The following is a 12,101-nucleotide window of genomic DNA, read 5'->3' as shown; positions in this document are numbered from 1 at the left end:
TATACAGTCCATAAGAGACCCGCAAAGATGGATAGAAACAGAGCAAGCAGCTTATACCCAGAGCTTCTGCGTGCCTGACAAAGCCCATCCCTCCTCGGCAAGGGAAAACAGCTCGAAACAGTGAGCTCATTAGTATCACAACAGGCAGCTTTGAAAAGATTCATTGAGAAGACAGTAGCTGGCCTTGTGTTATCTCTGATTTCTGAGATTCTTGTTAAGCCAGGGCTTCTACTCAAATAGCGTTATCACCTCCTGCAGTGAAGCAGTGTAAGATACGTAAATCTTCAATTATCCCTTTAAAGTTGTTTTTTTTTTTTTTTTTTTCTCGAAGGCACAGAAGAAAATACCGTGAACCTGAAAATTTGAGCTTGGCTAGGATAATTTATTTAAAAATATTTAGAAGATGAAGGTCATATAACCTTTGTAAGGCAATTAGAAAGTTTAATTTTTAATCGCAACTTTGCTTTCATTCCCAAGCGTGAGCTTAACTAGAGCAACGTAAGTAATTGCATGAGGATACGAGAAAGCAGGCATTCTTTTTGTTAACTCATTATTTATATTATTCCTCTTTTCCTTGATGTATATAAATTCGGATTTATTTATTTTTCAGCTGCAAGTGCGATCATGGAAATCAACCTAATTTTTATTTTTATTTTTTATTGTTTTATTTTAGAGAGAGTGCAAGTGGGAGAGTGGGGCAGAGAGAGAATCTTAAGCAGGCTCCGTGCACGGGGCTCGATCCCACAACCCTGAGATCCCACAGCCTGAGCTGAAATCAAGAGTCAGACACTCAAACGACTGAGCCACCCAGGCGCCCCTCAACCGAATTTTTAGAAGCAGATGATCCTTGAGGCAAAAATAGTTACAATAAAAAAAAAAAAATAACTCTTCGAAGGTCATTTCTGAGGCAGTAACATTTTGGATTTGGATGTTTTCTTGTCATGCCAGTGATTTATGTCATGAGGAAAAGCACACATTTCAGATTTTAATTTACTAGATAGTGTTTTACTAAATGAAGTAGAGTTCAGAATGAGGTAGAATAGTGAACATTGGTTTTTTTTTTATTTTCTTAATATTTGTTTATTTTTGAGAGAGAGAGAAAGAGAGTGAGTAGGGGAGGGAGAGAGGGAGAGGGAGTCACAGAATCCGAAGCAGGCTCCAGGCTCTGAGCTCTCAGCACAGAGCTCGATGCGGGGCTCAAACTCACCGACGGTGAGATCATGACCGGAGCCGAAGTCAGATGCTTAAGCGACTGAGCCACTCAGGTGCCCCAAATATTATGTTTTTGCTGAGTAGATATATTGTTATCAAAGGGGGTCGGTCGCCCTTTGATAATGGCTGGTCGCCATTTTGTTGTATGATCTTGGCTGTGAAATTGAGGTAAATGAAATTAAAGTTGGACTTAAAAAATTAGATTGTACATAAAAATCACTTCAATAATTCAGAAATTATCCAGATTGCATGAGTAATCAGCTCTATGCTACTGGTACTTAATAGGAGTCAGTATAATGGCCAGAAAGGAGGAAAAGTGATTGTTGGTTGTGTGCATACTCGTTCTAAAATTCTATGTCGAGAGGGGTGCCTGTTTGGCTCACTCGGCAGAACATGCGACTCTTGATCTTAGGATTGTGAGTTGGAGCCCCATGTTGGGTGTAGAGATTTCTTAAAAAATAAAATCTTTAAAAACGTAAAAATAGGGGCGCCTGGGTGGCTCAGTCGGTTAAGCATCCGACTCTTGATTTCAGCTCAGGTCGTGATCTCAGGGTTCACGAGATTGAGCCCCTTGTGGGACTCCAGGCATGGAGCCTGCTAAAATTCTCTTCCCCCTCTCCCTCCCTCTCTGTCCCTCCCCTGCTCACATGTGCGCTCTCTGTCTCTCAAAAAAAAAAAAAATTAATTGATTACAAATTTTTAAATTAAAGAAATAACAAAACTCTACCTCAAGAAATTACAGTTATAGCAAAAAAAAAAAAAAACCTCACAGCTGTGGAAACTGAGTAAGCTTGATTTTGTGGAACTTAACTGCTTCCTAACTATTTTCCTAAATAAAATTGGGTTTGTAAGTCCAAGGAGAGTCAGGATCTTAGAAAGGTTAAGAGGAAAGCATGACGTTGTGACAGGGCCACCAGCAATACCTACAACTTTTACACCAGTTACAAAAAAGTCACTCTGATTTGGATTAATAGATTAGTGAATTAAGGACAGAAAGGTGCCCTTCTGGAAAATCTAAATATCAAAAGGCCCTCCCTGCTTTTGGCCCGGACACTGTCTTGTGCAAAACCAGGACTTGGTTAATGGCACAGGGAGCTAGATCTAAAGCTTCTCCTCTTGCCTGCTTTCACAGATACAACCTGAACTGCTAGATATCGTGATCCTGGTCTATGAACTTCAAACACAGGCTGTACCTCCTGAGATGTGCTGTGTGTATGTATGTGTGTGTGTGTGTATGTGTGTGTATGTATGTACTTGTCAATAATGCCAAAGGCCTTTGACTTCTCTTCTGTTTGTTGAGCAACTTTTCCATTAGGGTCATACGTTTCTTTCTGTAAGTCCACTTACGTGTTGTAAACACCTTGTAAAGAAATTTTTATGAAGATACTGCGTCTTGCTCTCTTTTTACTGGAGGTGGCTACTTGAGCCATGTGCATTGGTAGATCAGGAACAAATTTGGGCCTAGGGGAGTTCCAGTCTTGAAAAATATACAGATAGTCCTGGGCACCTGGATGGCTCAATGCACTGAGTGTCCGACTCTTGATTTCCGCTCAGGTCCTGATCTCGCGGTTTGTGGGATCGAGCCCCATGTCGGGCTCTGTGCTGGCAGCGTGGAGCCTGCTTGGGATTCTCTCTCTCCCTCTTCGCCTCTCCCCCACTAGTTCACTATCTCTTTCTCAAAATAAATAAACAACTTAAAAATAAATAAATAGACAGACATATACAGGTAGTCCTTTAGAATGTCCATTCATTCAATCAGGCAGTTAGGGTAGGGTGTGAAATTAAGCTTTGTATAATTAGAATGTACATGTTAATTTTGTTAGCCATGCTCCTTATTTTGAAGAGAAGCTGGATTTTATAAATGCTCAAACAAGACAATCACTGAAAAGCTCCTTTTTTGTGTTCATTCTCCATAGTTGTCTCTTTGCTGCCAACTGAATGCATTCTTTCACCTTATTACTCTGTAAACTTTGATTGAACAAGCCCTTACCATTGTATCCAAAAAGGTGTGTGTGTGTGTGTGTGTTTTTTGGGGGGGGTTGAGTCCTAAAAACTTCACCTTTCTTTGCACTAAGAATTGTGGTTAAAGAAGGGAGATAGATCCCTCAGCCTTTTCTCTCCAGGGAACGAACAAAGGCTCACTTGTTGGTAGAAAATTAACAGATTTATGTATGCTTTTGAACCACGCCAGTTTTCGGCTTAAAGCAGATTCAATGCATGTGGCACTTAACGTTTTCCACGAGTGTGTGCAATTGCCTCTGGCTTCATTTTCAGTATCGTGGTACTCATTTACCAGCTTCAAACCTCGAGCGCAGTGTTCCGTGGCCTTTAACGCTCGGCACCTGTGTGGGACCATGCAGCTGATCGCAGTGTGAAAGAAGAGGGCTGGGCTTCTCCTCGTGCCTAATTTAAAATGAATCGCGAATTAACGATGCATTTTCATCAATAGATTTTCCAAGAGGTAAAAAGCAGTGATATTGCCAAAACCTTCCGCAAAGCGATCAACAGGAAAGAAGGGATTTGTGCTCTGGGAGGCACTTCAGAGCTTTCCAGTGAAGGAACACAGCATTCTTACTCAGGTAATAGTAATAGTTTCGCCCGTGTTAGGCTAACACAATGAACTAAGTAGAATGCATGTCAAGGAGGGGACCGAGAAAAACATTGCCTCCTAATTAAGAATACAGTAGAAGCACTTTGTGGCCTGTATTCAACTCGGGATCACTTCTTGCCATAAAGGCATTATGACTATTTACTGTAGCTTGCGAGAGATGCTATAGAATGTGTGCAAGGATAGGGTTTGTTATAGCAGAGCTCTACAGCAATAAAAGTAATAATTTCTTGTTATTCAACATAATTCTAGAGGAAGAAAAATACGCTTTTGTTAACTGGATAAACAAAGCTTTGGAAAATGATCCCGATTGCAGACACGTTATACCAATGAACCCGAACACCGACGACCTGTTCAAAGCTGTTGGTGACGGAATTGTGCTTTGGTAAGATGTTGGTTGATTTGAGATCCAGGTTTCCCCGACAGTCTTCCACATGATTGATATATCTGTTTCTGGATGCTTGACATTGGGAAATAACTAGAATTGACAGTTGTCCCGGCTCAGGGGCGCCTGGGTGGCTCAGTCGGTTAAGGGTCCGACTCTTGATTTCGACTCAGGTCACAGTCTCCTGGTTTTTGGGTTCGAGCCTCATTTCGGGCTCTGGGCCATTAGCGCAGAGCCTGCTTGGGATTCTCTCTCTCCCTGTCTTTCTGCCTCTTCCCCACGCATGCTCTCTCTCTCTTTCTTTCTCTCTCTCTCTCTCTCGAGAAAGAAAGAAAGAAACTTAAAAAAATTATTAAAAACATTGTCAGGGCTCTCCCCACTTCATCTCTGAGCGTGTCTGAGAAAGGACCACCAAAATATGAATCTAAAACTCAGTCATTTAGAGTGGGGACCACTTTATAAAGAAGCCATCAGCTTCCAGCTTCTTCTCATCACTTGAGCAAGCAGACCAGGACCACCTTTGCTGGACTTGAGTATGTCGGTGTCCACTTATCTCTAAAGTACCGTGGCTTCGAAAAAAAGAAGCGACACTCCTCTTCAGTTCTCACTCTCCAATTACTTATTTCTGAAAAATGTGGGTGTTCTTCCTGCTGCCCCAGAGGCAGCAGTATCTTGGCAGAAAGGATGTAAGATTACCAACACTTTGTCGGTTGATGGACTCTGTTGAAGCAGTGCGGCATGATGGCTAAGAGCGGGCTCCAGGGGGCGCCCGGGTGGCTCAGTCAGTTAACCCTCTGACTTTGGCTCAGGTCATGATCTCATGGTTCATGGGTGTGAGCCCTGCTTCAGATTCTGCTTCCCTCTCTCTCTGCCCCTCCCTGGCTGACACTCTGTCTCTCTCTCTCATAAATAAAAAATTTTTAACATTTCTTCTAAAAAAAAAAAAAAAAGTAAGAAGGGACGCCTGGGTGGCTCAGTCGGTTAAGCGTCCGACTTCGGCTCAGGTCGTGATCTCACGGTCTGTGAGTTCAAGCCCCGCGTCGGGCTCTGTGCTGACAGCTCAGAGCCTGGTGCCCATTTCAGATTCTGTGTCTCCCTCTCTCTCTGCCCCTCCCCTGTTCATGCTCTGTCTCTCTCTGTCTCAAAAATAAATAAACGTTAAAAAATAAATAAATAAATAAATAAATAAATAAATAAATAAATTTAAAAAAAAAGTAAGAAGGGGCGCCTGGGTGGCTCAGTCGGTGGAGCATGGGACTCTTGCTTTCGGCTCAGGTCATGATCTCAGGGTTGGGAGATCAAGCCCCACCTCGGGCTCTGTGCTGGGCATGGAACCTGCTTAAGATTCTCTCTCTCTCGGCCCCTTCCCTGCTTGCACTCTCTCTCTCTCAAATATAAATAAGTAAATAAAGAAATGTTTTTAAAACCCGTAAGAGATCTCCTCTTCTGTCTATATATAGGCACTAAAGAAATAATGCCCCCCTGTGTTTTAATACAGAGAAATAATCACATGATGCTATTTATTTCATATTGAAATTTTACATGGAAAGAAGCATGGTTTTCCCTGTGCAGAATAACATGTTTTAAGGCAGTGTTTATAAACATCTAAAATGTTAGCATCTCAGTCCAAATTTTACCAGATGAGATTCTTCCAAAGAAGTCCTAGATTCTTGTCTAATTAGCAGAACCTTCCTTTCTCTCACCACTGAATTAGCACCAAATGTAGTGCCTAACTCATCATTTAGGCGCTCAGTAAATATGGTGAATGAAAGAATCTCATGCTCAACGAATTTACCTCCTTGTGAATAAATGGTCATTTTTTTAAATTATTTTTTTTTAAGTTTTTTAAACGTTTATTTATCATTGAGAGACAGAGAGACACAGAGCCTGAACAGGGAAGGGGTAGAGAGAGGGGGAGACACAGAATCTGAATCAGGCTTCAGGCTCTGAGCTGTCAGCACAGAGCCGGACTCGGGGCTCGAACTCACAAACTGTGAGATTGTGAAGTCAGTCGCTTAACTGACTGAGCCACCCAGGTGCCCCAATAAATGGTCATTTTTAATTGTGAATTACACAATCTAGAAGAGACAGAATTTCAGTGTGGGGTTTTATCTGTTTTTAAAATTTATTCAGGGGGTGCCTGGGTAGCTCAGTCCGTTAAGAGTACGGCTTCGGCTCAGGTCATGATGTCACAGCTCGTGGGTTCAAGCCCCGCATCGGGCTCTGTGCTGACAGATCAGAGCCTGGATCCTGCTTTGGATCCTGTGTCTCCCTCTCTTTCTGACCCCCTCCCACTTGTGCTCTGTCTCTTTTTCTCTCAAAAATAAATGAACATTAAAAAATGTTTTAAAGTTATTTAGTAAGGTTTTTTTCACTATCCAAATTATTTATTCTTATAAAATAATGTGGAAAATACAAAAAATTTAAATGAGAGAGTATGCCCCCATGCCCAACTCAGAAATACCCAGCTACTGGACCAAACACGTTGGTCTTTTTTTTCAACTTGAGTTTTTCACATGTATAGTTTTTCTTGTGTGATCAACATGATGAAAGTCACATATTGCATGTATCGTTTTCAGATTACATGAGTGGCGTTTTGGGATAAGCCTTAAAATATTGTGATGTTTACAGGCTCTCTAAAAGTAAACCAACTCCTTGTTTAATTTTTGTTTCAGTAAAATGATCAACCTTTCAGTTCCTGATACAATTGATGAAAGAGCCATCAACAAGAAGAAACTTACGCCCTTCATCATTCAGGTGCGCATCGGTCTTCCTGTCCTCTTCAGGGAAACTGCCATGTGAGGACCTATTCTGTAGACCATAGGTTCTGCCCTGTGTATCTTCCCGTGTAATTCTTATAACAACTCTTGAGTTGAGGACCATTATCCAGATTTGACAGAGGAGAGCTGGGACTCTGAAAGGCTTCTGAGCTTGTCCAAGCTTAATGTTGGAACTGAAGTTCAAATCCAGGTCCAACTCCAAAGCCCTATGTTCTTTTCATTACATACTGTGTTCAAGCATGCAGAAATAAAGAAAAAATATTTAAGCTCTTAGTTAATTAGCATGCTTAAGGAATGGAGCATTTTCCCTTTCCATCAAGTGAGTATTACCCTGTTAGATAACAAAATTCCCTCAGGCAAGAGCACCTCTTGGGATGTGGAGCTTGAAACCTCTAGAACTTCTTCAGGTGCGTGGAATAGACCTCGTTTAGGTAATTTGAGAAACCCAACAGTTGGGACACCTGGCTGGCTCAGTCAGTAGAGCATGCGACTATTGATCCCGGGGTTGTAAGTTTCAGCCCCGTGTTGAGTGTTGAGATTCCTTAAAAATACAATCTTAAAAGCCCAAATGTCCATCGGTGCATGAATGGATAAAGAAGATGTGGTGTATATATATACAGTGGAGTATTACTCAGCAATCAAAAAGAATGAAATCTTGCCATTTGCAACTACGTGGATGGATCTAGAGGGGATTATGCTAAGCGGAATTAGAGAAAGACAAATATCATATGACTCCACTCATATGAGGACTTTAAGATACAAAACAGACGAACATAAGGGAAGGGAAGCAAAACTAATATAAAAACGGGGGGGGGGGAACAAAACAGAAGAGACTCTCAAATATGGAGAACAGACAGAGGGTTACTGGAAGGGTGATGGGAGGGGGGATGGGCTAAATGGGTAAAGGGCATTAAGGAGTCTACCCCTCAAATCATTGTTGCACTATATGCTAACTAACTTGGATGTAAATTTAAAAAATAAATTAAATAAAAACTTTAAAAAATACAGTCTTAAAAAAAATGCAACACTTAACCCACATGGATATACTGACTCTACGTCTCTTGTCCATTTCCTTTTGTGAGAAAGGACCAAATAAGAGACCAAATTAAAATACCACGGTAACTTCCCATAGAATTCTGGAAAGGACAATAACTATAAGGATGAGATTTGTTGCAGCTAGGCTTTTAACGCCAAAGTCTGGAATTTGTTGTCTGGAGTTTGTTTTCTATGGATCCTGTATGGCTGAAACTCATTTCCTCGTTGAGCATGATTTTCAGTGAAGGGTGTAGGCTCCTAAAAAAATGGAAAGGTCAAGAAGCAAATGTGTAAACTGGCTGTCTTGCAGGAAAACTTGAACTTGGCACTGAACTCTGCTTCTGCCATTGGGTGTCACGTTGTGAACATCGGTGCAGAGGATTTGCGGGCTGGGAAACCCCATCTGGTTTTGGGACTGCTCTGGCAGATCATTAAGATCGGTTTGTTCGCCGACATTGAATTAAGCAGGAATGAAGGTAATGGAACATCGTCACTATTTTGAAAGTTGTTTATTGGTTATTTTGTTCCTAGTCATGCAGACTGTTGTGCTTTCACTTAATTGAGGTGATTAGATGATAACTAGAATTAACAGAAGGTAATGCTATAGTGTTATTCAGGAAAACAGCCTGATTACAACTTTTCTTCTTTAGTATTATTTTTAGTGCTTTTTCTATTCTCTCGCTGATTTAGATCTCTTCAGAACCATGCCAACCTGCCCTTGATGGTCGCATATGTCCTGAACCAGCAGAAGCATCATCCTTCTTACACATTACCCTCTTCCTGTAAAGCTAAATTAAAATATGAAGCACCACTCCAAATATTCCGATTTTATTCCAGAAATCAGTCTCTCAATCCTAGTGACTTCTGGGGAATATATATTTGGGGTTCTCAGCAGTTTCAAAGTCCCAGACTGTCTGTCGACCGTCTCATTTTGCACATTCATCCATCGTAAGACTTTTGGGCCACTTTGGACACCATTACACTTTCTCTTTTGGTCCACTCCAAGGTACCTATATTTGAACAAGTATAATTCCTCTCGTTGCTAGCCACCTTCACGGTGGTGTTTGTCTTATTAAAGGAGTTGAAGTCTGTTCAAAAAGGAAAAGAGGACAACAAAATAAAATTACATTGGCTTGTGTAATAGATCAAATGACTCTTCTTTGCCAAGGTCTCAGGTGCACAGATGTCATGGTGTTTAATCCTTTCTAGCCTTTGACTTGGTGGAGATGGGGAGCCAACGGAGGGTCCTGGACAAGTGACCATGCTGCCTCTGCCCTTGCTTCAATCCCTCAGGGTCAAAATGACATGGCGTGAAGCAGAGTCCGTGAAAGATGAAACTGGCCTGATAAAAGCATTACTTAGACCTCTTCGGAAATCAGGCAATTTCAGTCTTCTTGTTCAATATAAACCTCCTTTTATCTTATGGGAGGTAATAATTGCATTAGGACTGCATGACTTACTCCTAAAACAATGCTAAAATTTAGATGGTTCTCTATGCAGACACCCGTGCTTCTCTCTATTACCTGAGGGAATATTTACCAAAAACCTTTGGCTTCTTCTACACATTCCATTCAACAACAAAAAATAATTGAGCGGTGGGGTGCCTGGGTGGCTCAGTCGGTTGGGCATCCGACTTCGGCTCAGGTCATGATCTCGCAGTTCGTGGGTTCAAGCCCCACATCGGGCTGTGTGCTGACAGCTCAGGGCCTGGAGCCTGCTTTGGATTCTGTGTCTCCCTCTCCCTGCCCCTCCGTACTCACACTCTATGTCTCTGTCTCTCTCTCTCTCTAAAATAAGCATAAAAAAACACCCATTCATCTCTAAAAAAATAATAATTGAGGGGCTTTTACATGTTACGTGCTATAGAAAATGTAAAGTTGAATTATATCCCATTAAAAATAGATTTAACCCAGGCACCTGGCTGGCTCAGTCTGTAGAGCATACAAGTCTTGATTTGGGGGTTGTGAGTTTGAGCCCCATGTTGGGTGTAGAGATTACTTTTTTTAAAAAGTAAAAATATTTTTTAAAAACCATATTTAACCCTTCAGGAGTAAGTTAACTATACTTAAATATGAATACCAGGACGCCTGGGTGGCTCAAGTCAGTTAAGTGTCCGACTTCAGCTCAGGTCATGATCTCACAGTTCATGAGTTCGAGCCCCACGTCGGGCTCTGAGCTGACAGCTCAGAGCCTGGAGCCTGCTTTGGGTTCTGTGTCTCCCCCTCTCTCCACCCCTGCCCTACTCGCACTCTATCTCTCTCTCTCAAAAATAAACACTAAAAAAATAAAAAATAAATATGAATACTGTAGTGTTCCTGTACTGTATTGTACTGTTCTGTAGTCAAAAGGTTAAGTATAAAGGCTCCAATATTTTTAACATCCTTCCCCCAATCTCTGATGTTAATATTATTAAACAAGGACAATTTAGGTAAGTATATGACATAATGTAAAAATGTTTCAAAAACTGTAACTTGGGGTGCCTGGGTGGCTGAGTGCACAGCCTGCTTGGGATTCTCTCTCTCCCTCTCTCTGCTCTTTGCCTGCTTGCACACACATTTTCTCTCTCTCTCTCTCTCTCTCTAAATTAAATAAAGAAGCATTTACAAAAACCTGTAACTTATTTGCCATTTGGAATGTGAAGAATAATAAAAACAATACATTATAGTATTGTATATTTGCTGTGTATCTTCATAACACAGTATCTTTATATCATTGCATAATTATCTACTTCTGTATTTAGCTTTTATTAGACTCTCCGTACCTAAAACTGAGGACCTAGGTCATGCTAGTTTTTGCACGTCCATTACTTCACGGAGCGTCAGAAGACCAAATGAACTTACAATGACCATTGTCAGATAACACATTGGTTGTGGGGTTTTTTTTCCTTATAGCCTTGGCCGCCTTACTTCGAGACGGGGAGACTTTGGAGGAGCTCATGAAACTGTCTCCCGAAGAGCTTCTGCTTAGATGGGCCAACTTTCATTTGGAAAACTCGGGCTGGCAAAAAATCAACAACTTTAGTGCTGACATCAAGGTAACGGTGCAGAGAACGATCACACTCTTGGGCGACGTGATGAGCAGCGAGGGAATTCTGCCAGTGTATCACCAGGCCTTGTTGGCCCTTGGCCCCGATGGTAGTTTTCAGTAAGAGACAAAACCTAGTAACGAGCACTAGCCCCAAGTCTAGCTCTGCTTCTGTGAAAAAGGGTACAAGTATTCTAGTCCTAACTTCTACGTTCTTCCTCCTGTTAAACATGGAGTATAGAAGGGGGGGCCATGACTAGCCTCTTCCTAACTGCCTTTCCCAGACCTCAGTGTATCTGTTAGTATAGCTCTAGAAGAGAGAGAAAGGGCCCCGAGATTCCCCTTCGTCTTTCATGTTTGGCTTCTTTTCTGTCATGTGCTCCCACCATTAGACACTGAGTTCCGGAGGGTAGTGATGAGCTCTTAACATATGTCTGTGTCTCCTACCTCAGCCCCTGCACTAGGGCCCTCCTGCTAAATCCCACCTCTAACACGATACCTGGCACATAACAGACCTGCAAAATGGCGTCTGGGTGGCTCAGTCGGTTAAGGGTCCGACTGCAGCTCAGGTCGTGATCTCGCGGTTTGTGAGATCGAGCCCCGCGTCGGGCTCTGTGCTGACAGGACAGAGCCTGCTTCTGGTCCTCTGTCCCCCTCTCTTTCTGTCCCTCCCCGGCTTGTGTGCTCTCTGTCTCTCTCTCTCTCTCTCTCTCTCTCTCTCTCTCTCTCTCTCTCTCTCCCAAAAATAAATAAACTTAAAAAAAAGAAAAAGAAAATCAAGTCCTTTACCACATGTTGCTTTGGCTTCCCAGAGAGAGGGGGCCACAATTACCATAGCGAATATCACAGAGTCCTCATTAATTGCCTCGACTCTCTGCAAAATCCAGACGTTGGGCCACAGGGAACAAACTCAAGGATCTTCACCAGATGTCACTGACCCACAGGGCTATGAAAACAATAGTCTGTGGTCACATCAATGCGTTCAGCGGTGAGAGGAAGTGATGGGATATTGGCAATACTGATTTCATCAGTGAAACTTCAGGATAGCTCCAAAATT

At 42.0% G+C, this 12,101-nt stretch overlaps 1 protein-coding gene across 5 annotated transcripts in view; it reads left to right on the top strand.

The window, feature by feature from the left end:
• PLS3 (plastin 3) overlaps positions 1–12,101 on the top strand; it is a 90,218-nt gene that overhangs the window by 62,782 nt on the left and 15,335 nt on the right. For all 5 annotated transcript variants that reach the window (XM_019426909.2, XM_019426905.2, XM_019426908.2 and 2 more), the window contains 5 exons: positions 3,662–3,791; positions 4,073–4,205; positions 6,881–6,962; positions 8,331–8,496; positions 10,912–11,054. In XM_019426909.2, the coding sequence (XP_019282454.1) occupies positions 3,662–3,791; positions 4,073–4,205; positions 6,881–6,962; positions 8,331–8,496; positions 10,912–11,054 (654 nt within the window). The remainder of the gene's footprint in view (positions 1–3,661; positions 3,792–4,072; positions 4,206–6,880; positions 6,963–8,330; positions 8,497–10,911; positions 11,055–12,101) is intronic.

This window comes from Panthera pardus, unplaced genomic scaffold (assembly GCF_024362965.1).
Source record: "Panthera pardus isolate Hobbes unplaced genomic scaffold, ASM2436296v1 HiC_scaffold_27, whole genome shotgun sequence".
NCBI classification, from domain to species: Eukaryota; Metazoa; Chordata; class Mammalia; order Carnivora; family Felidae; genus Panthera; species Panthera pardus.
This window is presented reverse-complemented; position numbering and strand designations above follow the sequence as displayed.